At 39.0% G+C, this 26,325-nt stretch overlaps 2 protein-coding genes across 2 annotated transcripts; both read left to right on the top strand.

Moving 5' to 3' along the window:
- The first annotated feature begins 2,211 nt into the window (after window positions 1-2,211).
- LOC106909762 (alpha-tectorin-like) lies at window positions 2,212-17,616 on the top strand. The gene is made up of 26 exons (XM_088000945.1): window positions 2,212-2,267; window positions 3,103-3,150; window positions 4,461-4,508; window positions 5,281-5,304; window positions 6,916-7,031; window positions 7,142-7,420; window positions 7,526-7,621; window positions 7,735-7,900; window positions 8,192-8,592; window positions 8,682-9,258; window positions 9,346-9,929; window positions 10,251-10,803; window positions 10,889-11,487; window positions 11,692-11,846; window positions 12,350-12,750; window positions 12,852-13,048; window positions 13,862-14,257; window positions 14,339-14,622; window positions 14,737-15,014; window positions 15,116-15,235; window positions 15,431-15,615; window positions 15,704-15,864; window positions 16,468-16,719; window positions 16,809-16,968; window positions 17,045-17,150; window positions 17,240-17,616. Exons 1-26 carry the CDS (start codon window positions 2,222-2,224, stop codon window positions 17,332-17,334), a joined length of 6,327 nt encoding a protein of 2,108 aa, XP_087857071.1. The 5' UTR covers window positions 2,212-2,221; the 3' UTR covers window positions 17,335-17,616.
- Window positions 17,617-20,639: 3,023 nt separating this feature from the next.
- On the top strand, window positions 20,640-24,761 carry LOC148153745 (uncharacterized). Its single transcript, XM_088000946.1, has 2 exons — window positions 20,640-21,144; window positions 21,693-24,761. The coding sequence occupies exon 2, from the start codon at window positions 21,699-21,701 to the stop codon at window positions 24,276-24,278; it is 2,580 nt and encodes an 859-aa protein (XP_087857072.1). The 5' UTR covers window positions 20,640-21,144; window positions 21,693-21,698; the 3' UTR covers window positions 24,279-24,761.
- Window positions 24,762-26,325: the final 1,564 nt, after the last annotated feature.

Here is a 26,325-nt window from a genome sequence, read left to right as displayed (position 1 = left end):
GCTGAAGATAAAGACAAAGAACAAAGGCAAAGAGGAAGAACTGGTGTGTTCCTTCCATGAGACCAGCGCTTCTACATCTCCAAGGACCAGAAAGATTGTGAGACGAGGAGAAAGGAGCTACAGAGCTGCAAGACGAGAAGCTGAGGGCCACTACAAGCATGAGGAAGTCACCGTGAGGCCCGAGTTCTGCCGCTCTAAATCAGTACTCTTCCTGTACTGGGAGCCTCCTGCTGCTGCTGCAACACCTTCTTCATCATCAGGCCAGTTCTGGGGTTCAAGATGCCAAACTCCGTCCGTCCGTCTCTCTCAAAGTTTCCCTTTTTTAGTTCACAGTGTCAGCATTAGGGAAAGAAAGGCTAGATTATTGATTTTACTTATTTGATTATTTCTGCTACTGAATTAAGCTGTACTGACTCTTGCAAAACTGCCTTACTAATAAAATAATTAATATTAAGAAAATCTAAAAGATGTTGTGGACATTCAATTAATGAGTCACCTTAAAGTTCTTTGATGGTTGTAAAATAGCTATGAAGTTTGATTCTGGGAGGAAAATGTGGAAAATGTTGTATAGGTTGCTTTTAGCCAAAACTAAAACAACACCCTTGGGACTCACCAGAGTCACTAAAACCTACCTGGTGCAAGTTGTAATAAAGAGAAAGAGCGGCTGTTAACAGTGTGCTCTGTGAAACTAGTTGGTTGCAGGCTGCTCTATCTGGCTAATTGACAGGGTGAAAAAGGGTGGGACATCTGGATGGGGGTCGTCAGAAACCAGGCTAGTCTTTCTCGATGCCAGCTTAAACAGAGTTTACTTCAGTTCTGGATAGGGTAAATCCCGGCAGATTTAAGAAACTCAATTCCCCCTTTAGATGGAGAGCTGGTAGCACATCTCCCTCCTCTGAGAAGGGGAAGTAGAGAGAGAAAGAAGGGGGATGAGGTGTTGCGCAACAACAATCCTCACAACCAGAACCAAACACGTAGAAGCAGCATTCAGCTTCTATGCACCACAAATCTGGAACAAAATTTCAGAAAACTGCAGAACAGCTGAAACACTGAGTTCCTTTAAATCTAGACTGTTCAGAGTTGCTTTTGATTAAGTAGAACATTGATCGACATATTTGATGTTTATTTGCTTAATGATTTTGATAACATTTGACAGAATGTAGTTGATAACTGTCTGATAGTTTTACTTTCACTTCACTTTTAACTGCCTTGTTGCTGAAATGTGTCACACAAATAAACTTGACTTGACTTGTGGTTTAGTTAGTTATACCCGTTATTAATGCCTGACCTAGATTAGATTTACTGTTGCTTTCGTTTCCCTTCATGTTTTCTGGCACAGATTCAACATGGTGTAGAGACATGAGTCCATATTAAAATGATGTTTTCTCACAATTGTTGCAGATTTGTCTCATGCACAGACAAGATAAGAATCTCACATTGCGCCACATGCCATCCATGCTCTTTGGGTTGAGATCAGGTGACTGTGGAGTTGAGGGGAAAAAAGGGAACCCGGTCAAAAAACTACCAGTGAGAATCCAAGTATAAGCAACAAAGCCTAGTAAAAGGTGATTTTTTATTTATTTTTTTGCTGTTTTTTTGTGCTCTCAGCAGCAATTTTTTCGAACAGAGTTGCACAGGAAGGCAATGGCCAGGCTAATCTGGAACAGGATACCAGCCTTTCACTGAGCTAAAATCGTTAAGTGGAAAAAGAGCCATAAAATATAACATATACCTCAGTTCATCAATATGGCAGAAACCCAAAACAAAGAAACAAAAGGAGTCCAGTAAAACAGCCAAATTCAAGCTTACAATGTTAAACCCATAAGCTGTGAGGTAATCTTCCAGACTAAACTGTGATGAATATAAGGGAGTAGGTGTATTGTATTCTTTCCAAACAGCTTATTGGAAAATAAAGGATGTTGGGTTTGTGCCAGCTGCCATTGTATAAAGACGTGTTGCAGCCTGACGTTGTCACTTAAGATGTTTTACACCAGAGAGACACTTAGAGAAGGTAAAAGGGGTTTTTATTTGCAATAAATAAAATATTATCTAACATTTTGTTGTAGGAAATAAATTGAATTCATAGATGTTTTAATTTACTGTGATTAAAAAAATATTTTTTTGTCTGGAGAATTTAATGCACGTCTCGATCAACATGTATTCAGATATTGCAATAATTCATTTCTTTTTATATCTTTAAATCAGGTTTGATTTTCGAAAAATGGCAGGTCAAATCATACTTTCTGTACTGCTTCTGTCAGCTATGGGTAAGTACTGAAGTCAGTCTTTAATTAATGCATCTATATTAATTTATGCAGTGATGTGACTGCATATAGTTTTCAATGTGACTTATGAAAACTATAAGTCAGTGGTGTCAAACTCATTTTTATTTTGGGCCAAATCAAGATCATGTTCTGAAGAGCCAGTTGTGCCAGAATGTATTGATAAAACTCATTAACAAATGATTACAAGAATTAATAAAGAGCTGTCTCTGCATTTAATAAGAACTTCTTAAAGTTAAATAATATTTATCATCTTTTCACATTGATCAGTGCCTCCAAGTATTATATTTGTTATTTTATTCAAATAAAGACAAGATGTGGAAAAAATTGGACAAATGAGAAAGATGTCATTAAGTGTTTTTTCAGCATCACATTTTTTCATAAATCATTATTATTTTCCCTTTTTTCAAATAAAGTGGAACACATTGGACTAGTTCAAAATATGTCAGTAAGTGTTCTTAGGCATGGAATGGCTTATAAATGTCCTAACCAAAGATGTAAAAATGCCAAGAGATACTCTTTTATTGTATTTGCACAGAATTTGCTTTATTTACTCTTCCTTGGAGAGTTCAACTTCTGGCCCAGTACATTCAACTTCTGACAAATTACTAGGAAAAAATCAATTACTTGTTCTTTAACAAAGAAAGGTTCTTTCAACATTGTTAAGTTTATGTACTTCACCTTATTTGTAAGAGTTTTCCACTATTTTCTTTGTTGTAGTGGCATCAGCAATCTCCTTTGTTACAGTATTTAAACATCTGACTCTTCATTCAACACTACATTACCCATGACAGACTTGTTTGTTTCTTTTCCTTGTCAGGTTCTTCAGAACTGCTGCTGGATGATGACTTTGACTTCTCTGAATTAGGTAGGTCTTTTTCCGCCATCTTTTTCCTGCTCCTGTGTGTGTGGGGACTATGAATCTTCTCCTGAGAAGCTTTGTCTTGTGAAGTTGCCATGTTGTTGATTTAACCTATAAACAATCCGTGCTAATGCAGATTGCTCATCAATTGAATCTTCCTCAGTTAGAAGTAATAGGCCAACTCCAAACGTGCAGCTTAGAAGGTTTATTGGGGGTATGAGGGTAAAGATGATGAGGTAACACTTTATTTGAAGGGGTGTGCATAAGATACTGACATGACACTGTCATAAACATGAAGAACTCTTCATGAATATTTATGACTGTTGTCATTAAGTATTATTTGGTAAATAATGACACTTTTAATGCAAAGTTGACATTATTTAAAATGTCTTTGTTTTGACAACCTGACATTAACCAAGTATCACCATTGGTCATAAATATGTCATAACAGTTATTAATTATCAAAATTTAAAACATTATGTGTCTTTGTGTGTTATCACATTACCTTGTAATTTGTTGTTAGTCTTAACTGTGACAGTCACGAGACCATTGTAATTGTGTCATTAATATTTTCCCTTACACATTGGACTAGTTACAGATGTCATTAAGTGTTATTACACTGTCAAAAGCTTGAATAACACATTCTTTAATATTTCCCCATACCTGAAATAGAGTGGAACAAGTAAGACTAATAATAAAGATTTCATTGTTTTATTACACAGCAAATCCTTTAATAATAGAGTTATTAATAATTTCATTTACATCAAGTAAAAAATTGAACAAGTTCGACCATTTATAAAGATTAAGTGTTATTGCACTGTCATATGCTTTAATAACACATTCATTAATATTAACTCTTATTTTAAGTAAAGAGAATCAAGTAGGACCATTTATAAAAATTTAATTAAATTTAACAGTTTAATAACAGTCATTATTATTAACACTGTTATTAAAGTATGTTACACTTAATTACATCTTTATAAAGTGAAAGTGAAATGAATAAAGTGAAACAAGTAAGACCTGTTATAAAGCTGTCATTAAGTGTTATTACACTGTCATATGCTTTAAAAAATATTCATTAATATTAAGTCCTACCAGTGTTATGGTGAAAACAATCAAACAAGATTGGGTAGTTGATGCCATGACATTTAACTAAGGATCTGCAACACAAAATAGTTCAGTTTAGTAAACTGCAGCGCTCATATACATTCATCTTAGCAACAGTCATTTCTGTCTGATAATGCTGTTAAATGTCCATCCCTTCATTTAACACTACATTCCCCATGATGCACCTGTTTGTTTCTTCTCCCTGTCAGGTTCTTCAGAAATGCTGCTGGTGGCTGACTCTAAATCCTCTGGATCAGGTAGGTCATGCTCATACTCTGAGCTTTTTCAATCTTCAAAGCAGGTTTCAGCCAAGTTTTAAACAATCAAATATGATTAGGGTTTATTTAATAAAATGGCAGCACATTTACTTATTTCATAACATATTTCATAATCAGTGACATTTTCTCCTATGGTTTATTTGAAAATTATGATCTTGGATCAACACAGCCCTCCAGCACTATCAGCAGCAGAAACCCCTCAACAGCAACTTTATATCTATCAGGGACACAGAGAGTAAATTTGCTTTGCATTGTCCCCATGTGATGACAATGATACAGTATGATCCAATTAATTATTAGATTCTTAATTAATATGGGTTGTTGTTATGTTGTTGTAAAAATGCCTTAAGATCTTGTTCTATGTGCCCCTTTTTAACTTTGAGCCCCCGCCCCTCCAAAGGTCTCTGACCCCTGGTTTAAGCATTGCCAAATAAAATAAGGTAATATTTATTGACCTAATTTCTCTTAATTTCATCAATGAAATCTGTGTTTTCATAGCTGGAGTGACAACTCAGAATCAAGATAAGCATAATGTTTAGACCTATCCAGCAACTTTACATCTGTGTTACTTTTCTTTCTTTTTCGCTTTTATTAATTGATTAATTAATAAATAAGTGTACTTAGACTATACATAGGAATAATATATCATTCCAATGAGAGAAATGATATGTCTCCCCAAACGCAAAATGATGTCTTATTTATTGACTTTAGTTATCTTAATTTGATGTTAATTTTATGTGTGTTTTTATAGCCGGAGTGACAACTCAGAATCTGGGTAAGTTAAAAGTTTAGATCTACTTGACTGTCTATCCTGCCTGCTCTTCTGTAATTATTACCTACAAAACTGTAGGTAATATTTTAACAACAGGCCAAAAATTGTTTTAATACAATAATGTTTCCCTAAAGTTTTAATTTCTAAGACACATACTAATATGTATTTACTGGATATCACAATAATAATAATTAATAATAATTAATATTATAATATTCATTTATTTCATTGGTAATACTTTATATTACAAGAAATTCCCCCTCGGGGATTTTAAAGTATACTCTATTCTATTGGAAAAATGTTAATTACAATGAAGGTAACGGTCTAAAACAGTCTTTCTCAAACTGTGATCCCTGGACCTATGCGAGCGCCCCCTAGTGACGTACTGCATGTAAACAACCATTTATTTGCAGAGTCATGAGCTCAAAGTGTGACACTCCCGTTAGAATAGGATTGTGTCTAAAAGTAATACCGGATAAGTGGCTTACAATTGGGCCACTAAAAAGAAAGCCTGAACGGTGGAAAAAAACCTTTGTTTGTCAACATTATTGATACATAGCATGCTACAGGCTTTGCTGAATGGGATATGATGGTGACGATGCAGTGAACAGCGTTACGCCCCACACTGACTAACTGCATCTTAACACCTAAAATAAAATGATTTATATGATATCGACTGGCTGAAAGAAAAGCCTATTTTTATTAACAAATAACAAATAACATAACAAATAGCCCTAAAATGTCAGTAGTGCACACAACATTTTTTTGATTTCCATGTGTTTTCTATCATTGAAAACACAATACAGAATCTGTAAACAACTCAAAACATCCAGTATAGATTTGTTTATGTTTTCTTGTGTGACCATTCACACTTACAAAACAGCACCACTCTTCAATTTAGGAGGAACAAACACAATTAGTTAATGGACTACTATTTTCATTTCAGGTTGTACAAATTACGGTGTTATGTTATGGCGGTGCAATTTTAACTTAGATGGTCCATGAGTGTTTGTTAAGTGGGATAAGTGATCCTCAACCTGACAATGTTTAAAGAACAATGGTCTAGACCAGTGGTTCTTAACCTTTTTTGACGTACCGAACCCACCACTTTCATTTGCGCATTAACTGAACCCTTCTGTAGTGATAAATAAAATATGATTCTCCCTCCCCCCCCTTGACATTAACTAAGAAATCATTACTGTTTAAACTTTACCTTTAATAACATAAAGTTACCTAATTTTTAAAGTGCAATCAGTAATACTTTTATAAAAAATTTACATCAGTAATGATTTCTTGGTTAATGTCAAGTTGTCATAACAAAGACATTTTGAATTATGTTAACTTTGTATTAAAAGTGTCATAATTTACCGAATGACGCTTTATGACAACAGTCATAAATATTCATGAAGGCTTATTCATGTTAATGACAGGTGTTATGTCATGTTTATGACAGTGTCATGTCAGTCTTATTCAACCCCCTTCAAATAAAGTGTTACCCAACTTTGTACTTCTAGAAACAGAAGTCATGTGTAACAACATTGATATTGTTAGCATGATGTTGTTATCCAGAAAAAGAGTCTAATGTAATCAGTTGATCCCTCTTGTATTTTCTAGGACCACTCTACCCAGTTGGTGGAACAATAATCTCTGGAACAGATGATGAGAGCTCACCTCCCATTAAACTCCGACAAACCTTTAACTATTTTGGGCAGTCTTACTCTCAGATTTACGTATGTTACCACACTGCTTCTTTTAATCACTTTCCATCTTACTAAAATCACCATGTCAAAATTTTAAAAGTGTATAAATAGTGAAACCCAATTTATGTATTTTTTCTCAGGTGAATGACAATGGACATCTGACATTTAATGCACCATTGTCAACTTATTCTCCTGAACGTTTTCCGATGAATGGAACCAGAGACATCATTGCTCCGTTCTGGACTGATTTAGACAACAGAGGCAATGGTGATATCTACTATGTTCAATACACCAGTGGCTCTCTTCTCCAACGAGTTACACAGGACATCAACACGTACTTCCCAGCACTTAACTTTCAGGCCAACTGGATCTTCATAGCAACATGGCATGAGGTTGCCTATTATTCAAAGTCTGGAACAGTAAGTGATCTGTTTTTAACTGATGAAACCTATTCGATGAATAAATGGAATAACTTTTGTTTAATCTTTAAATTCATCCTCAATAAATGCATTTGTTTTTCCCAGCAAACAACCCTTCAGGCAGTCTTGACCACCAATGGCCATTATTCATTTGTACTGATGAATTATGGTTCAATAGCCTCCACATCTAAATCTGTACAGGTTGGAGACATTAAAATAAATGCTTGGTATAAATATGTTTTATTTGCTTCTTGGTCCCAGCATTTATCTGAAATATAAATTATATTATTTGCCTCTTCATATGTCATATCTAGGCTGGATATGATACGATCAGTTCCTCTCACCACTTCACCATCCCTGGATCATTCTCTAGTAACGCAACTGGACCTAACTCAGCTTTTAGTCTTGGCAGTAATGTCAACATACCGGGTCGCTGGGCCTTCCGTGTCGATCATGGATCATTAGTCTGTCATTTTAATGGTAAGAACACAAAGTCACCAAGGAAACTTCTTTATAATAATGAGTACATGTACCAGGGAAACAAAGAACAACAGTCTGTATCTCATGGTAGAACAGTCGGGCTAATGAACGTGCACTGAACCCTAAACATTTCTCCAGGTTCATTTTTCCTGGAGAAATGCAGATCTTTCAAACTGCAATGTTAGAATCATTACAAATTAATTCAAACTCAAGTTAATTCAACATTATTGCAGTTTACAGTATATAATAATAAAAAAAAATAAATGAGTCGTCTTCCATTTTTGTTTAAAGGTCAGCCTGTTCAACGTGGCGACTCTTTCTGGAGTGACAGCACATGTGCACAGAAGTGCACCTGCACCAACCAAGGGCTGCAATGCTCCAGCAATCCCTGCTCCTTCTCCCAAATCTGTCGGCCAGCTACCTTTCAGTATTCCTGCCAGACAGTGCAAAGACGAACCTGCACCGTCAGTGGAGATCCACATTACCGCACCTTTGACAACTCAGGGTTTCACTTTCAAGGCACATGCACTTACGTTCTGTCAGAGCAGTGTCAGAACGGACTGCCCTATTACAGAGTGGAGGGGAAGAACGAGCATCAGGGCAGCAGTCGTGTTTCATGGACAGTATTGGTCAAAGTCTTTGTTCATGATGAAACTATTGAGCTTGTTAAAGGACATCAGAGTCAGGCCAAGGTAACAGGAATTTCTTACTTCCGGTAGCATAGACCCTGCATTTTGTGTTGTGTTTATATTTGTAACTATTTTTGTTGTCATGCCTACAGGTCAATGGAAGCTTTGCAACAGTTCCGTTTTCCCTCAGAAACGGCTCTATCCAGGTTTATCAGTCAGGTTTCTCTGTGATCGTCAGCACTGACTTTGGTCTGATGGTGTCATATGACAGAAGTTTATATGTCCGGATCAGTGTGCCCTACACTTACCAAAATAGCACATGTGGACTCTGTGGAAACTTCAACAATCGCCCTGAAGATGACTTTAGAACCCCTCAAGGTGAAGTGATGAGCTCTGATGTGGTTTTTGCCAACAGCTGGAAAGCATCTGGTGATGATGAGCCTGGTTGTGACCCTCAGTGTGAAGGTCTGGCCTGTGCCGGCTGCACAGCAGCTCAGACAGCACTGTACAGAAATTCTGCTCACTGTGGTATTCTGGAGAACAGCACAGGACCGTTTGCTGCATGCCATCAACAACTCCCTCCAGGATTTTTTGTAGACAGCTGTGTGTATGATCTCTGTGTCAGTGAAGGGTATCAGCCCATTCTGTGCCAAGCCCTAAATGTCTACTCAAGTCAGTGTCAACAAAATGGGATCCAGCCACAAAGCTGGAGGCATCCTGGCTTCTGTGGTATGTCTGCCAGTCAGTCGCAATAATTTTACAATGTAAGTGGTGTTAAATATTCAAAGTTTGAGAATAAATGTTTCTTGTGTTTAGAAATCCCCTGCCCAGCCAATAGCCACTATGAGGCCCAGGGTACAGGATGTCCATCTACATGTGTCAACCCCAATTCCAATGACAACTGCCCCCTTCCTGATCAAGAGAGCTGTGTCTGCAATTCAGGCTACCTCCTGAGTGGAGGGGTCTGTGTCCCTCATGCTGACTGTGGCTGCAGCTTTGAGGGTCACTACTACAGCTCAGGAGAAACTGTCATACTGGATGCAGACTGTGGGAGGCGCTGTACATGCAGCTATGGCTCCATGACTTGCAGCTCTCACAGCTGTGGTCAACATGAGTCCTGCAGGGTGGAGGATGGAGTAAGAGGGTGCACACCAAACAGCTTTGCAACATGTTGGATCAGAGGCCCAGGATCATATCATACATTTGATGGAGTGATGTACCAGTACCCAGGAGCATGTCGCTTGACCCTTGCCAAAGTTATGGGATCCTCTGATCACTCACACTTCATGATTACTGTGGAAAAGGTTCCACAGGGGCCACAGGGTTTCTCCAATGTGTTAAAGTTTGAGGCAGAGGGAAGACAAGTTGATATTGAGATGGCAAGTAGTAGCACTGTTAAGGTGAGTGACAAATAATTTTCTCCAGATAAAAGTAGTAAATAACATAAACTTATTTTTGGGAGCTTTCTCGAGTGAACCTTTAACTATTTTGGGCAGTCTTACTCTCAGATTTACGTATGTTACCACACTGCTTCTTTTAATCACTTTCCATCTTACTAAAATCACCATGTCAAAGTTTTAAAAGTGTATAAATAGTGAAACCCAATTTAATAAATTTAATAAATTTAATAATAAAGGCAACATTTGATGTCCTAATGCTTTTTGAAATACTTTGAATATCTACACCAAAACCTTTTCAAATTAAAAAAACATTTCTTAAAGGTTGATGACCAGCTGATCAGACTGCCATTCAGCTCTGGGTCCAACAGAATCCGCATCTTCCAAAGCAGCACTCACAGTGTCATCCTTCGCACAGACTTTGGTGTAACTCTGCAGACTGTCTGGCCTCACTTTGTCCGTGTCACTGCACCAGGTGTCTACAGTGGTTTATTAGGTGGACTTTGTGGAAACTACAATGCTGACCAGCATGATGATTTCCGTACACCCAATGGCACTCTGGTCAGTGACTCCCAGGTGTGTGGGGACAGTTGGCGAGATGGCTCCCTGGCAGATAACTGCGTGGAAAACAGACCTCGTAACTCTGCAACTAATTTCAATTCCACTGAGTACTGTGGAGTTCTTACTTCACACACTGGACCATTTACATCATGCTGGGCTGCAATGAACCCATGGCAGCAGGTAGATGCATGTGTAGAAATCCTCCAGGGCTCCAGTGATCCAGCATCAACACTATGTGAGGTCCTACGAGATTATGCACTGATGTGTCAACATAACAGTGTATCCCTGGGACAGTGGAGGGATGCAACTGGCTGTGGTAAGTTCTAGAACCATATTTGATAGAGATACCTGTAAAATGAACATATTCATGATTACTCTTTATTGAACTTTTTTCATCCCAGAACTAACCTGTCCATCAAACAGTCATTATGAACTCTGTGGAAGTTCATGTCCGTCTTCCTGCCCCAGCCTCTCCTTCCCCTTCACCTGTGACACTCAGTGCCAGGAGGGGTGCCAGTGTGATGATGGGTTTATCCTCAGTGGTAACCAGTGTGTGCCTCCAACATCCTGTGGATGCTTTCATGATGGACGCTATCGGCAAGCTGGTGAACAGTTCTGGGACGGGGAAGAATGTCAGAGCTTTTGCACCTGTAATGGTGTAACTGGTATAGTCCAGTGTTCCCCAAATGCATGTGGACCTCAGGAGTCCTGCCATGTTGTGGGGGGTGAGTTTGGCTGCCATCCCAACCCACATGGCACCTGCTCTGCCTCTGGAGACCCTCACTACCTGACCTTTGATGGCAATGCCTACGACTTCCAGGGAACCTGCCGCTATGTTCTGGCAACAGTTTGCAATGACACTGTGGACCTTCACCAGTTTTCTGTGAAAGCAAAGAATGAACCGTGGTTTGGATTACCAGTTTCTATCACGGCCGAAGTTGTTGTTGATGTCTTGGGCTATCAAGTGCGCATGTCGAGAAGCAACAGGGGAACTGTGGAGGTAAGTCAAACCTATTCTAACAGAATATGTTGAACACTGTCTGAAGTTCAGATTGGAAGGAAATTTTCTAAAGAACTTTTAAAAACCAAAATGTTTCTTCTCAGTACATCACCAAAAATAGTTGAGTTCTTAAATGGCAGCATCTATAGTAGTCCAAAAATGTCAGTTGTTCATCCTACCTGAAACACATTTTTATCTCCGTAGGTGAATGGAATCACGAGAAACCTTCCCATTGTCTTCAATGAAAGCCTGTCAATTTTTGGAAGTGGATTTCAAACAGTTGTCAAAGCAGAGTTTGGACTGAATGTCATGTATGATGGAAGGAGCACAGTGTCTATTTCTGTACCCCCAAGCTACAGGTAGCCTATGTACTTTTCAACACAGTTTGCATTTTAATGTTATGGTCAGTTTAATCCATTTTTTTTTTTCAAATTAATGCCATTTTAGGACTATTACACAAGTATATAATCACTGCTTTTGTACAAAATATGCACATAAAGTTTTAGATAGTTTTTTTGTATATAAATGTACATTTTTTATTTTGAAATTTATTTTAATGTCTTTTCATTTTTCATTTCAATACCATGGTGCTACTACACAAAAAGTTACCACATCAGTTAGGTACATATTTTTATTTAATATTGTTGAAAGCTCTTAAACTTAAATTTGAATGTTGTTAACTGGCTAGATACTGATATTTTACAACTTTAGCCAGCAATAGAGTTCACTATTATCAACTTAAACATGTTTAATCCTTACACAAATAGTAGTTTTTCAAAGTTTCATAACATTTTGTGTTTTCTTCCCCGAGATTGTTTCTATTTGTTCAACATTTTGATTCAGTCTTTCTTATCTTGATCAGAGGAAACATGTGTGGACTTTGTGGAAACTTCAATGGAAATCCAAATGATGACTTCCACACCCCAAGTGGAGCATCGTCCAACTCAGCAGAAGCTTTTGGAGCAGCTTGGAAGGTTCCTGGGAACTACACCTGTAGTGACGGCTGTGGCTCTTCATGTCCACAATGCAACAATGACCGATCGGCCAGGGCTCAGTGTGAGGTGATTCAGGCAGCTGACGGCCCCTTCAGCTTTTGCCACGAGGAGGTGGATCCAGCACCATATTTCAATGACTGTGTCTTTGATGTCTGTGTGTCGGGAAATCGAGGCAGTGATCTACTGTGCAGGGCTCTAGAGACGTACGTCAGTGCCTGTCAGTCTGCTAATGTCCGAGTCTATCCTTGGAGGCAAAACACCACTTGCAGTGAGTATGGAAGGGAGTATCATCAAAATTCTAGTTTTTCAGTATCTAGAATTGTTGATAGTTGTTTAACCAACTTATCCTTTATCTTCTCATGTATACAGGTATTGAGTGCCCAGCCAACAGTCATTATGAGCTGTGTGGAACAGACTGTGGCAACACCTGTGCCAGTAGCATCGATGCTGCCTGTGACCATGTTTGCTCTGAGGGATGTTTCTGTGATGAAGGTTTTTCCAGGAGTGGATCAAGCTGTGTCCCTGTGGAAAGCTGTGGCTGCCAATATGATGGCTTCTATTTCAACGTAGGTCATTTCATGTAACTTTAGTCTTCATCAAGTTAGCTTGGAAAGTCTGAATGCAAGTGCTAAAACAGCACTGCCAGAGTGGCTTTGAAGAATTAAAGATGATTAAAGGTGTTGCATTTCAAGACAAACATAATTCCTTCTTGAGGGATTACACAGCAAAATTGGCTGATTGCCGACCGGCTTCTACAGGTACCCTCCCGCCTTCTGTTCCTGCTATCCTCGCTCAAACCACTAGCTTTTCTTCCTCGAGGCGTTCCTTCCTCATAACCATATGTAAAACAGGGGTGTGCCTTTAGCGGCGTGGAAGATGATTTACAACCAAACCTGTTTTGTGTCCGAAAACAGGGCATTTTGAAGTACTTTGGAGTAGACATATTTATTACCCTCTTTTTGGGAGAGTTTCCACTTGTCAATGAGCTTTTAGTTAGTAGCCTTCTAATTTGCCAATCGGTGTGCATGTTAGTGAGTGCGGTGTGATAAAGTACTTTAAGTGTTCCCTATGACTTATTTGGAGAGTACATTCTTTTGGTCAACAGTAAAACGTGACGACACATGAAATACATGATCTCAAACTTTTGTTTGGTACCCAGTTTGGAAATTATTCCAGTAATTACCAAAAGTCTTAACTGGCAGGAAGGAGTGGAAACTTGGCAAGGGCAAATTATGAATTAGGTTATGCATGATGCAGTTTTACAACTGTGATTTGACTCAGAGAAAAAGTATTGCAGTGCATTCCTTATTACCTCAAGTTTCATGTATTCTTACTGTTGTCACACATCTTAATGCTTTCACTGTTCTTTCATCTTGCAGGCCGGTGAGTCCTTCTGGACAGACGGTTGTTCCCAATGGTGTGAATGTCGTGCACCCAATGTCCTGATCTGCAGTCCCTCATCATGCACTCCTGCACAAGAGTGCACCATCAGAGATGGCCATCTGGGCTGTTATGATGCCATGTCTACCTGTACTGTATGGGGTGACCCACATTACGTCACCTTTGATGGAGCCTTGGCTCATTTTCAGGGATCATGCTCTTACATCATCACTGAAAGTTTGAGACACAGCAGCAATGAAACTCAGTACAAAGTCGTGGCCACCAACAAACACAGAGGAAACAATCTTGTGTCTTTCGTGTCATCAGTTGATATATACCTCTCAAATCCTCCAGAGAGTGTTCATGTCAGGCTCGGATCTAACAAGAGAGTCAAGGTAAACTTTATTTTAAATACAGAATAAAAAAATTTTTCTTCTCCCAAAGCTGGTTTACTCTCTGAACTCTCATCATAACAGGTAAATGGAGCTGAGGTTTCTCTTCCCACGACTGCAGGAACGTTTGGTCAGGTGATGAGGCAGGGAAGTTACATAGTGTTTGATGCTGTCGATGTCGTAGTCCAGTTTGATGGCTCTAGTACTTTACTGGTCAGGATGGGCCGCAACTATCAGAACAGAGTCAGTGGAATGTGTGGGAACTTCAATGGTGATCCCACTGATGACAAAGTTTTGCCCAACGGTACTTTGGTGGAAAACGACAACCAGTTTGGCCACAGCTGGAGATCAGAGACAAGCCAAGCAGGGTGAGCTCATGCTCCACTTATTTGCCTTAACCTGATAAAATTTCAACAATTGCAAAAGTTTGTGCATATGTCTGCTGTCTCTAAAATTTTTTAAATGTCTAACGACTTTTCTAGATGTGGATCCACTAATGAGAGAAGTGGTGACGGACTAAGTGACTGCCGCTTCATAGAAGAATACACAGAACTCTGCAGAGTCATCACCAACACCAGTGGCCCATTCAGTTCTTGTCATCTGCATTCTGACCCCCAACCATTTTTCACTTCCTGTGTTTACGATCTCTGCCTCTATATGCCAGCCAATGGCATGCTATGTTCAGCCGTCTCTGCTTATGAGAAAACCTGCACCAATTTGGGTCTAAACATCCCCGACTGGCGCTCTCCTTTGCATTGTGGTATGTTTATTTGGCTCAATACATTGTCAGAACAATGAGTGGTTTTACACAATGTTTATGTTTTTAAACTTTCTTGGCCTTTTCTGATATATTTGACTCAGCTGAGACGGACCCCTGTGAACAGCTGGACTGTGCAGAGCATGAGTGGTGTGGTAAGAAAAATGGTGTGTATGGCTGCTTCTGTGACGAGCACCATCATCGACCCAACAATGAGAGCTACGGTAAGTGCAACACCTTTGAACTTTTTGTTTTTCTTATGAAGAGCTCTAATAATAATTATGTTGTAGAGTCAAACATAGTTTGTTTGCTCTTCATTTACAGTTGGTATTCAAATTGAAAGCAGAATCTTAGTTTTCCTGCATCAGTTCCTGTAGCTGGTCTCCAAACTTCAATATGTTTTTCCCTCTGGTGAGCAGACTCAAACATCGAATGCTCCAGCAGTTCTGGTACCATGTCAGTATCTCGCTGCCAGCTGTTTGAAGCGGGCTTCCACTCCAGTGCTTTCCATCTCCAAGACAGCTCCTGCAAAGGCACTCTCCAGGACGGACGACTCGTCTTCCACTTTGACAATGACAACCATCTGTGTGGGACAGCTCTTAGGGTAAAGTTCATGAACTGGAACATCTTCTTTAAAGCTTCCAATATGTTACTTAACTTGATTGATACCATTCTGTCATTTCACTGTTTAGAGCAATGGAACTCACTTCATGTATGAGAACACTATTAAGGGGAATGTGGATCCTCATGGAGGTTTGATCAACCGTGAGAGGAATCTTCATCTGGATTTCTCCTGTATTTACCCACTGGCTCAGGCTCTGTCAATGGCTGTGAACATCAAACCTGTGGAGAGGTGATGATACCATTTTCACTGTTTATTTTGACCAGCTTGATCAAGTTGATTTGTATAGCACATTTCAACAACAGTTCAAAGTGCTTTATATTTTAAAAGGACAAAAATAAAGTCATATAAACACCATATAGTCACCAATTGATTATGTTTAGTCGAGTGCCATTATCATAATAATCAAACCACAAATATGTTCATCAATGTTCAAGTGATTATGGGTCGAAAGCAACACTATTGAGGTAAATTTTTAGCCTTGATTTAAAAGAACTGAACAAGAAGCTGAATGCTGCTTCTCCATGTTTGGTTCTGGTTCTGGGGATGCAGAGCAGAACCAGAACCAGAGTTCTGGAAGATTGATACAGCAACATCAGATCTTTAATGTTTTGTGGCGTTAAGCCATTCAGTGATTTATAAACTAACAGCAGTATTTTAAAGTCTATTCTCTGAGATACAGGGAGTCGCTGTAGGGACTTTAAAACTGGGGTAATGTGAACTTTTTACCCTGGCATTAGTCAGAATACGAGCAACAGGGTTATACCATGCTGCATTTAACCATCCATTAAATGCATCTGATGTGATTTAACCGTTAAAATTTTTATTTTGCAGCATTTTGAGGAAAAAACACCCTGTTGGCACTGGATCGTATCGTATGAGGATGATCCCCTATGAGGATGAAGGTTTCCACTTCCCCTTCAGCACTAATGGAAACGTAGAACTAGAAGTCGATGATACGTGTTTCTTGGAGGTGCGAACAGAAGGGGTGGATCAGCGTCAATTTGCCACAGTTCTGGACTCTTGCTGGGCCACACCAGTCAACCAAGCAAACTACCCTGTCCGCTGGGATCTCATTGCTTCGCAGTAAATGAGACCATCTTGTCATTCTTTATAATTTATTTCAGTGTCTTCTTGCTGACAGTCTAACTGATGCATCTGCTTCTGCTTCACAGGTGTCCTAATCCAGAAGATGGAACCGTAGAGGTGATTCAGAACGGTGTCTCCACTGTGTCTCGTTTCTCCTTCAGGATGTTCACCTTCACCAACCACACACAGATTTTCTTGCACTGCAGTGTCCACTTGTGTCTTTTGAGCAGCAACAACTGCAGAACTGTAAGTTTCATTGTGTGCTTTTTGTGGCTATATTAAGTTGCACACCTTTAATGTTGCTGGTCTCCTTTTTTTCCAGCATTGCTACCCGGGTCACCACACTCTATTTAAGAGGGACGTGTCTTACCATGACTCTGCAGCTCTGTCAGTTGGACCACTGGTACTTGGGACACAACCAAACACTGGTAAAGTTCTATCACATGTTTATTATTTTGTAATTACAAAGATAATATTGTGTTTAACAAAATTTATGCATATTTCTTTTTTTACACAGGTGGACTAATCCAAAGAAATGGTGCTTCAGGCCATCTGACTGCAGTCGTTACCCTGATTGTCAGTTTGATGATGATCAGAATTCTGGTCAAATGAGATGAAAGAATAATCACATATTAAAATCCAGTACAGTTTTGTTACTTTTCATGTTTATAAGAGGTGTTTCAGGGTTTTGGTTTGTACTCATAATTAGGTGAGAAACAGATGTAATGTTACTTTTCTAACATCTGCAACACTGTTGTGCTTTATACCATTTGTGAGATTAATGTAATGTTCAGCTTTTTGTTTCTTCTGTGGATTTCTTTTTTATTAACTATGGATTGGAAAATATTACCTAAATAAATGTAAAAGTGTCAGACTGAATGACATAAACAAGGATTTTATTATGGTCTAAATTTTGTTTCATTTGGTGGGAAATATACTTTGTTTCAAAAAGGCTTAATAATGCCACAGGTTTCAGAAAGTACAATTTCTAAACAAAATAATTTAATTCCACATTAATTAAAACTTCCTTAACAATCTGACCTTCGGGTGACTAATATCTCCAATTTTTGATTGAAAGAGTGGAAAAACCAACAACTCCTAAAAACATCATGTCAGAAACTTAAATGCAAACTCCTGCACCCAGTTCTTGTTATTGCAATTCTTTCAGGCTGTTTTATCAGTCAGCTCATAAAGATACAAACTCTAAATCACATTTCATTCCACCATAAGTGTCTGACCACCACTCTATGTCCTCAGTTAAAAACTATTTTGATGCATTATAAATTAATCATTGTTGCATTTCCTCACTTGTTGAAGAGTATTCCTGTATTTTTTTTATTTTTTTTTACTATTTTAGAGCACTGCTTCACCTATGTACCAGGGATCTGGTGTTTTCTCTGTGTGGTTAATGTTTTGTCACTAGAGGGCGCCATAGGACCGGTACCTGAAGGGTGGATCTCCACACACCTGATGCTGTTGTCATCAGCGATCAACAGAAGCCCAGTTCTTCCTCATTTGCATATCTTACTTTTATTTCTCTCTGTATTGAAGCAGCTGTCCTATTTCTGGCCCATTCTGTCATTTACTGTCATTGTTTCTCAAACCTTTTAAATCTTACTGTCTTCAAAGAGCTCTAGACATCTAAACAAAGCTATGAGACTTTATGTAATGATGGGTCTCACTGCAGAAGCCTCTGACTTCCCACCACAGCTGTTAAGTCTGTTTAATTAGACTTTAATCGCAAACCAAAGCTTCCACAGACAGAATCTCTCCATAGTTCCACATCACCCACCTTTATCTGAGCTTCAGTTGGGATTCAATTGACTTTTAGGTGATAAACTCTGGAGTCAACATTGGAGCAGAAAACTCTCTATATGATGTCGTCTCCACACATCAGCTTCCTGAACCAAGAGAACCTTTCAGTTCTGGAGGTTTTCATCATATACTGTCTTCATCACATCCCCCTCTCTGTCTCTCTCACACTCACCTTTCATTCTTGAAATAAACAACAAAGTAAGTTTTCTTTTCTTTTTCTTTTTTTAAATATCAGCACTTGTTTCAACTTTAAACTTAAAATGAAGAGTCCAGTTGTGTTAAATAAAATTGTGCCACTTGTGGCTAGAAAAAAAAAAAGCTGTCTGAGCCAAATTAGTCTGTTTTCACTTCCTTGTGAACCAAAGATTTTTCCCAATTAAAAGTAAAAAAAAAAATTGTATGCAAGAAACAAAACTTGCAATATATTTTTTTTAGTGAAACAATGTAGTCAGTTTCTTTTTAATTATTGTTTTTTGTTATTGTTTTGCGTTTGTGTGTGTGTGTGTGTGTGTGTCTTTCTCTGTGCGTGTCTTTCTGTGTATCTGTGTGTGTCTTTCTTTGTATCTGTGTGTTTGTGTCTGTGTATCTTTGTGTGTCTTTCTGTGTGTGTCTGTGTATCTGTGTGTGTCTTTCTGTGTGTGTGTCTGTGTATCTGTGTGTGCCTTTCTGTGTGTGTGTCTGTGTAGCTGTGTGTGTGTCTGTCTTTCTATATGGACTTGAGAAATGTCCTTGTCTTTTCACGCTCGTGAAATCTTTTCCCTATGCACTAGTTGGACGACGCGGCTGCGGTTGTGGATGAGAGTTGGATGGCTCCGCTCAGCTCTTCACCTGGGAGCACTCCGGACCGAGTGAGTGTCCACGTCTGTACGTTACATTTGCTATGCACCTCATAAACCAAGTCTAAATTCTTTCCTTTCCGTTATCTGCTGATCTGTCTCCAACCGTTTAGGGTGAGCCTGCTGGCCCTCCTCTGCCTCCTCCAGCCCTGCTAGACCAGGACCAGCTCGTCCATCGGCTGACGGAGCTGCAGGACACCGTCTCCGGGATGCAGAGGCAGCTGACGGGCCTCCTCGCCGCCGTCCGAGCGGCTGGCGGGGGGCCCGTTCCTGCTGCCGATGCAGGCCCGGAGGCTGACCTGCAGCGCCCTCCTCCGTTGTACGGTAATCTTTCTTACTTTTTCTCATCCAAACAGAAAAAAAAATTCCAGAATCTTTATGGCAATAATTCCTAAAATTCGCAAGGCTCTCTCTCTCTGTGAAAGTCGACGGGGGAACCCTTTCCCAGATAAATGGCCAAAACAAAATTATTTTCAAATCAGAACTCCAATTTTTTTAGGACTACAATTATAAAGGTTCGCATGAGCTTACTTTTACATTTTTGGATGCTGCACAGCCATTATTTGGAGCATTTCAATAACCAATACATCAATACAATCCTTAAATCCAGGTCTTTCATAATTTATATGTTATTAATCCATAACAACAAAATAAAATGCTAAAAACTGCAAAGAAAAATCACAAAAACATCATTCGGTTCATAATTTTTTTCAATATATTGCAAATACAACAATTTCCTAATATTTGTTTGGAAAGTTCTCAATATAAAAAAATTAAACTGAGGTCTGATGAACCACATAAATTGTATTTTGAGTTTTTGCCAAAGTTAGTTTTGCACATACAGCCAAGTTTATAACATGTATCCAAAGCCAAAATAGAAATGTTGTGCGTCTGTCTAATTGATTTTGTGTATTTTTTCGTACATTTTACACAGTTTAGGATGTTTGTACTGTTACCGTTTCTCAATAAAGATCTAAAAAATAAAAAAAAAAACGTGTACCGCACACGTGGCTCCATTTTGGACGCCAGGTGGCACTACGTGCCATACCTGGCACAATGTGATTGGTACAGCACACTGTACCCGGAAATAAAGCCTGATGGGATATGTAGTCCTGTGAAAATATCTCACGATATCTTACTCTGTCGACGTGAGAATGGGAGATCCAAACCAGGAAGTGATGGCGCAGATCTAAAAACCATAAAGATGGGACGCCATGTATACATGTGCCAGGCATGTGTGGCACCTCTGTTTATTATAACAGTGATTCTTGAGAATAGGGACAAAACAGGTCCCATGGATAAAGTACAAAATTTGAATAAAATATACACCAAATATATATTTTTTAAATATCTGACTAAACTAACCTGGGTCATCTGAGCACAACAATGTATGTTTTCCTGGTGTTTGCTGAATATTTTTTTATTTTAAACATTGTAGTAGGTGAATGGTGTCTGTAAAAGCCCTTGTCCTGGTGTAGAACTCAATACATTATCATAGTTTAAAAGAACTAAAATAATTATATTTAGTTGTCATAATATATTATTTTATAAGTATTCAAACAACTAACTTCATAACTATCAATGAATGAAATTAAAAGTCATTTAATATATTTTCAAATTCAATTGAAATTGTGTCCTCAGTTTTTGTCAACACCGTCAGACATAGAAAGAATGTGAAAAAAATCAGGCATTATTGAAGGGCACCAGAAATTCTGAGGACCCCATGACCACTTCCTTTCTCTTCCTGTGCTTGGGGGGATAAGCAGCTCTGGTAAGCTTATATTATTCTTTTGTTTTTTCTTCTTTTTTATTCCTAAGTTGTTTGTCACAACCATAAAGTGTCAACACCATAAGTAACATTTTTCAAAATTTTGATGAAATTTTGTTAAATAAATGCTTAATTTTAGTATATTTTAAGGATTTAAAAGAACTGATGAGCTACAATATGGCCTCCTTCAGAATATCATCATATAAATGAAGTTAGCATGGCGTTTTGTCAACTCCGTCAGATGTCAACTCCATCAGATTTTTTAACTGACGGTGTTGACTCTCTTAGTGATGGTGTTGACAAATGTCACTTAAGTGTGCAGTTAATTCATTTTACTGTATTTTACATAATTGACAGCACTTCACAGTCATCATGTATTTCTTTTTAAAAATGTTTCTGATTATTTTCAGCAACTTGTAAAGTTTAATGGTTTAAATTTAATACAATTTTATTAGTCCTTTAAAATTAATAAGATGTAGTTTATTTTGTAAGGGAAGGGTATATTTATCCCATGACAAGCAGTGTACTGATGATAATTGCCTATATTTCAGGCTACAATGGCCAGAGAAAAGCTGTCAGTGGAGGAGCGCAAGAGAAGGAACAGGGAGTATCAGAAAAGAAGGAGAGAAAAAATAAATAGTCAGCCTGAGCTGAAGGAAGAGTTTTTAAGAAAGGAAAGGAAAAGATGGAGACAGAGAGTGGAAGAGGGAAAAATAAAACATATCAATAATCTGGGTGAAAGAGATAAGAGACGTAAGAGAAGACTTTGGAAGCAAAAACAAAAGGAGGCAAGAGAACGCAGAAACAGAGCAAAGGAAGGCCAGAAAAGTGTAGATACCCCACCGCAGAGTCCTGTAGACGTAAATTTTGAAGAACCAAGGAGCACTAGGCAGCGGGCAGCAGGGGAAAGGGAAAGATCTAAAATGAGGAAAAGGCATTCAAGACAGGTCAAAGAACTAAAAGACAAAATTCACAAGTTATCAAAAGAGAGAAGCACTCTAAAAAAGCGACTTGTACGCATAAAAGAAAAAAACAGACGTAAAAAGAAAAAAACAAAAGACTCACCTCAGACTAAGACCAAAAAGATGCTTCAAGGGAGCAAACTAAGGAATCCATTAATCAAAAGATCATTAGTTTTCCACCATGCCTTGACTGCAGAGTTGAAAAGCAATGCCCATCATATTCCCAGAAGAAGCAAACTTGTAGCAAAGCACGTACAACTTTCTTTGTCTGGTAGAATTCTCAAGAAATATCGGCTACTTCATCGGGTTCATGAGTTTGGCTTGACTTACAAAACACTGAGAGAAAAAATGCAAAAACAAAGGAAGCCTAGATTTCTCCAGTGCATCTCCCGGAGTGTGCACATGTTTTTGGAAAACAATTCAAGGGTGACGACTGACAAGCAAGACACCATCACCAGAAATAAAGTAAAACGTCAAAGAATGATTCTAACTAATACTATGCAAAACCTTCATGGTGTATTTCTCCAACAAAACCCAAATATTAAGCTTAGTTACTCATCATTCTGTGCCTTGCGTCCTTTCCACATCACACCTATCAGAGCCTCAGATCGAAAAACCTGTCTGTGTCAGTACCATGAGAATGCCATGTTGATGCTTGAGGTCTTGAAATCATTCAATGCTGTGGCAACCAGCAACCTTGAAGAGAGTTTCAAACTTATCTGTTGTTCTCCAGCAAGTGAGTCTTGTCTTTTGCGTGCTTGCTCCCGCTGTTTAAACAAATGCTCAAGTCTTTCTCCAGAAAAAGGGACAACACCAGTAAAATGGTCACAGTGGAAACGCGTAGAGGAGCAAACAGAAGTTGGAACTCACTTTCACACCAAACTGCAGGAATACACTGGCACCTTGTCAGAGCTTATGTGTCTCTACCAAGACAAATTAAAAAATGAGACAACCACTCATGTCCACTTGGTTCGAAATCAAACCAAGGAGTATCGGAATATGATAGCAAATTGTGATGAAAATACAGCCATTGTTCATGTTGACTTTTCTGAGGCCTGGAGATGTAAATTCAGCTCAGAAGTACAATCCTGTCACTATGGACAAAATCTCCCGCAGATCACACTTCACGCAGGCATGTTCTACACTGGGCAACAAAAAGCAGGATTCTGCACAATCTCGGAGTCAAAGCGTCAGGATGCTGCAGCCATATGGACCTATATGGATCAAATCCTCACAGATATTCACATCAGATATCCGGCTATAAACACTATCCACTTTTGGTCTGATGGTCCAAGCAAACAATATAAAAATAAGAAGAACTTCTTTCTCCTCTGTGTTGTCCCGCAACGTCTGGGATTTGAGAAAGCTACATGGAATTTCTTCCCAACATCACATGGCAAAGGCGCTCCAGATGGCATTGGGGCGACGGTGAAGAGATGTGCTGACAGTATTGTGCTGAGAGGTCAGGATATCATAGATGGCAAATTATTCTTTGACAAGGTGTCCAACAGCTTAAGTGGTGTCAAGCTGCAATTTGTGACAAATGAAGATTTTCAGTCTTATGACTCTCTCCTCCTGCAAACCCTGAAATCAATTCCAGGAACAAGAAACATTCACCAAGTGCTAGCTCAGGGGAATGTCATCCATTGTAGGTTCCTTTCATGTTTTTGCGGAGAGCCACAGATTTGCAAGTGCTTCAGTCCCACCATTCACTCTTTTGGCAACACAACACAGGACCCAGATGTCCATGAAAGTTCAACCACTGCTAAAGTTCAAAATCCTCTGGAAATGCTGATGGAGGAAATGGAGAAGGAGCCCAGCAAGACACCTAAAGGAACAACAACCATGATAGATCCTTGTGATGTCCAAAGTGAAGACTGGCTTGTTGTGATGTATGATGGAAAATGGTGGCTGGCTAAAGCCTTACAAATTGACAAAGAGCACGAAGATGTACAAGTGGAATTTTTTCATCCTCATGGACCAACTCTTAGCTTCAAGCAAAAACAAGGTCGTCGGGATGTCTGCTTTGTGCCATTTTCGGATGTCCTAGTTAGGCTGAGAAAACCATCCTCACCAGTCCGCACAAGCAGCACCAGGGGTGTATACCGCATTTCACCAGCTGTTATGGATTTTATTGAAGGAGAATATGTGACACGTCTATTGCCTGGGGATTAAATATTCTGACTTTTAAGCGATTTAGAAAGATATGAATTAGTTCACAATATATTTCAAAAAGTTCTGTCGTGTATATTTTTGTTTGTATTCATCTTTTACATTTTGATTGAAAATCGTCCTGGTTGATGACTTCAGTGACAAAGGTACATTCTCAAAAATTTAGATGTTCCTTGAAATCTAAATATGGTTATTTCACATTTTTTCTTCATATCTTCACATTCTACAACATTTCAGCATTTAATTCTTCTTAAATGTCATTTCAAGTTCAGTGTTTTCTTTTTACTTACTAGTTTGTCACCACCATCAGTTTTGTGTCAACACCGTCAAGTGCCGTCAACTCTGTCAGATGTAGTTTATGTTGCATTTTGTTTAAAATAATATGTATTTTGTTTCTTGATAGGCATTTGTTTGTGAAATGTCTGAATTCATGTATTTGGTGCATATGTTTTTTTTACTAATAAATGACACTGTTCATTGTGGTGATTACTTTCAAAATTGTTTTTTGTATCAATTGAACTGGAGTAATTAAATACAGACTAAATAAATGTTTAAATTGTGGTATGATTAATTTAAAAAACATGGACATAATTAAAATAATTAAGACACCACAGAGAGTAAAAATATCAGTCATAAGTTCATTAAAAAATAATTTTATACCAATTTATTTTTGTCTGACGGTGTTGACAAATTTCTCAGTCAGATCCAGTAAAAATGTAATTTAAAAGAAAATGTTGCAGCTGGGAGCCTGCACCTTAACATATTTACATTCCCAAAACATTATTTGTCATGTATGAATACATAACTTCAGGAATAAATAACATTTTTGGTGGAGGAATTTTAAAACCATTTTGTCCCTTATCTCAAGAATCACTGATAAATCTATGAAGTCGTAAGTGCAGCATGCAGCGCTTCTGGGACATGTGGATTGTCGGAAAAGTAAGTATAATTCTTACGGTTTTATATATAAAAAAAATTATTGTTCTACCTTATGTGGTTCGAATTCTACCGGCATTTGAAAAATATGTATGCATCTCGGAGGGACTTTTACAAGACCCGCTTGGCTGCCCGTGGCGGTGGCAGGTCCGCCAAAAACAACGCCCAGCAGGCCAGGACCCATGCCGGCAGGTTCTGCCAGTACCTGCTGGCAGACCTGCCGGCCCACGCCGGGGGCCGGGACCTGGCCTTCCTGGACCAGGTGAACAAGGTCTACGGGTGAGTACAGCGCTCCTATTTCCACAGAACCGCTTGGCGTTCAATCGAAGCAGATGGAATACAATTTAAAGTGCAAATGACAACATTGACCTTTGTTCTCCAGCTACCCGGCATACCTCAACCTTCGGGGTTACTCCGCAAACACCACAAAAAAGATGGTGAACAACCTGGGAATGTTTTTAAAATATGTCCGGGACAGCCGCTTAAGGGCCAGCGGGCTGTAAGTTCTTTGTCCTTTCTTGTAAATAGTTAGTGTGTTTTGTTGGTTTTGTTTTTGGATAAATGTGTTTTTTTTCCCCTAAAGAATCTTTTATCATTATTTATTGCAATTCCCCTCTTAGTGTTCCTTGGCTCACGCCGGCGGAAATAATCAAGATTTAAGATAAGGTATTCCGTTATTAACCCCGCAGTGGGGAACTTTACTTAGTCACAGCAGTGTAAAGAACATGGCAGAACCGATATAAAAATCCAGCCGCCGCCGCAGCGTCAAAGAAGGTCCTGAACTTCTGCAGGTGACGGCGGGCAGAGCTGTACCGGCAGTGAGTGGGCGGTGAAGAGAGTGAAGAGGGAGGTGGCAAGGACTGTCCCTTGTGGATCCCCCGTGCTGCAGACGACCTCGTCCGACCGGCCGCCCTCGGTCCTCGCATATTGTGGCCGTTCTGCGAGGTAATCTGGGATCCAGGTGATGAGGTGGTGGTCCAGACGCGTGCACCCCGGTTCGTCCTTCAGTGTCAGGGGTTGGATGGTGTTCAAAGCGCTTGATAAATCAGGAAACATGATTCTCACTGTGCTATTCTCCAGGTGAGAAAGAGAGCTGTGTAGAAGGTGAATGATG

The sequence above is a fragment of the Poecilia mexicana genome, unplaced genomic scaffold (assembly GCF_051168715.1).
Source record: "Poecilia mexicana isolate PSO_F unplaced genomic scaffold, ASM5116871v1 scaffold_19, whole genome shotgun sequence".
NCBI classification, from domain to species: Eukaryota; Metazoa; Chordata; class Actinopteri; order Cyprinodontiformes; family Poeciliidae; genus Poecilia; species Poecilia mexicana.
The sequence above is the reverse complement of the archived record's forward strand: the minus strand, read 5'-3'. Positions and strand labels throughout refer to the sequence as shown.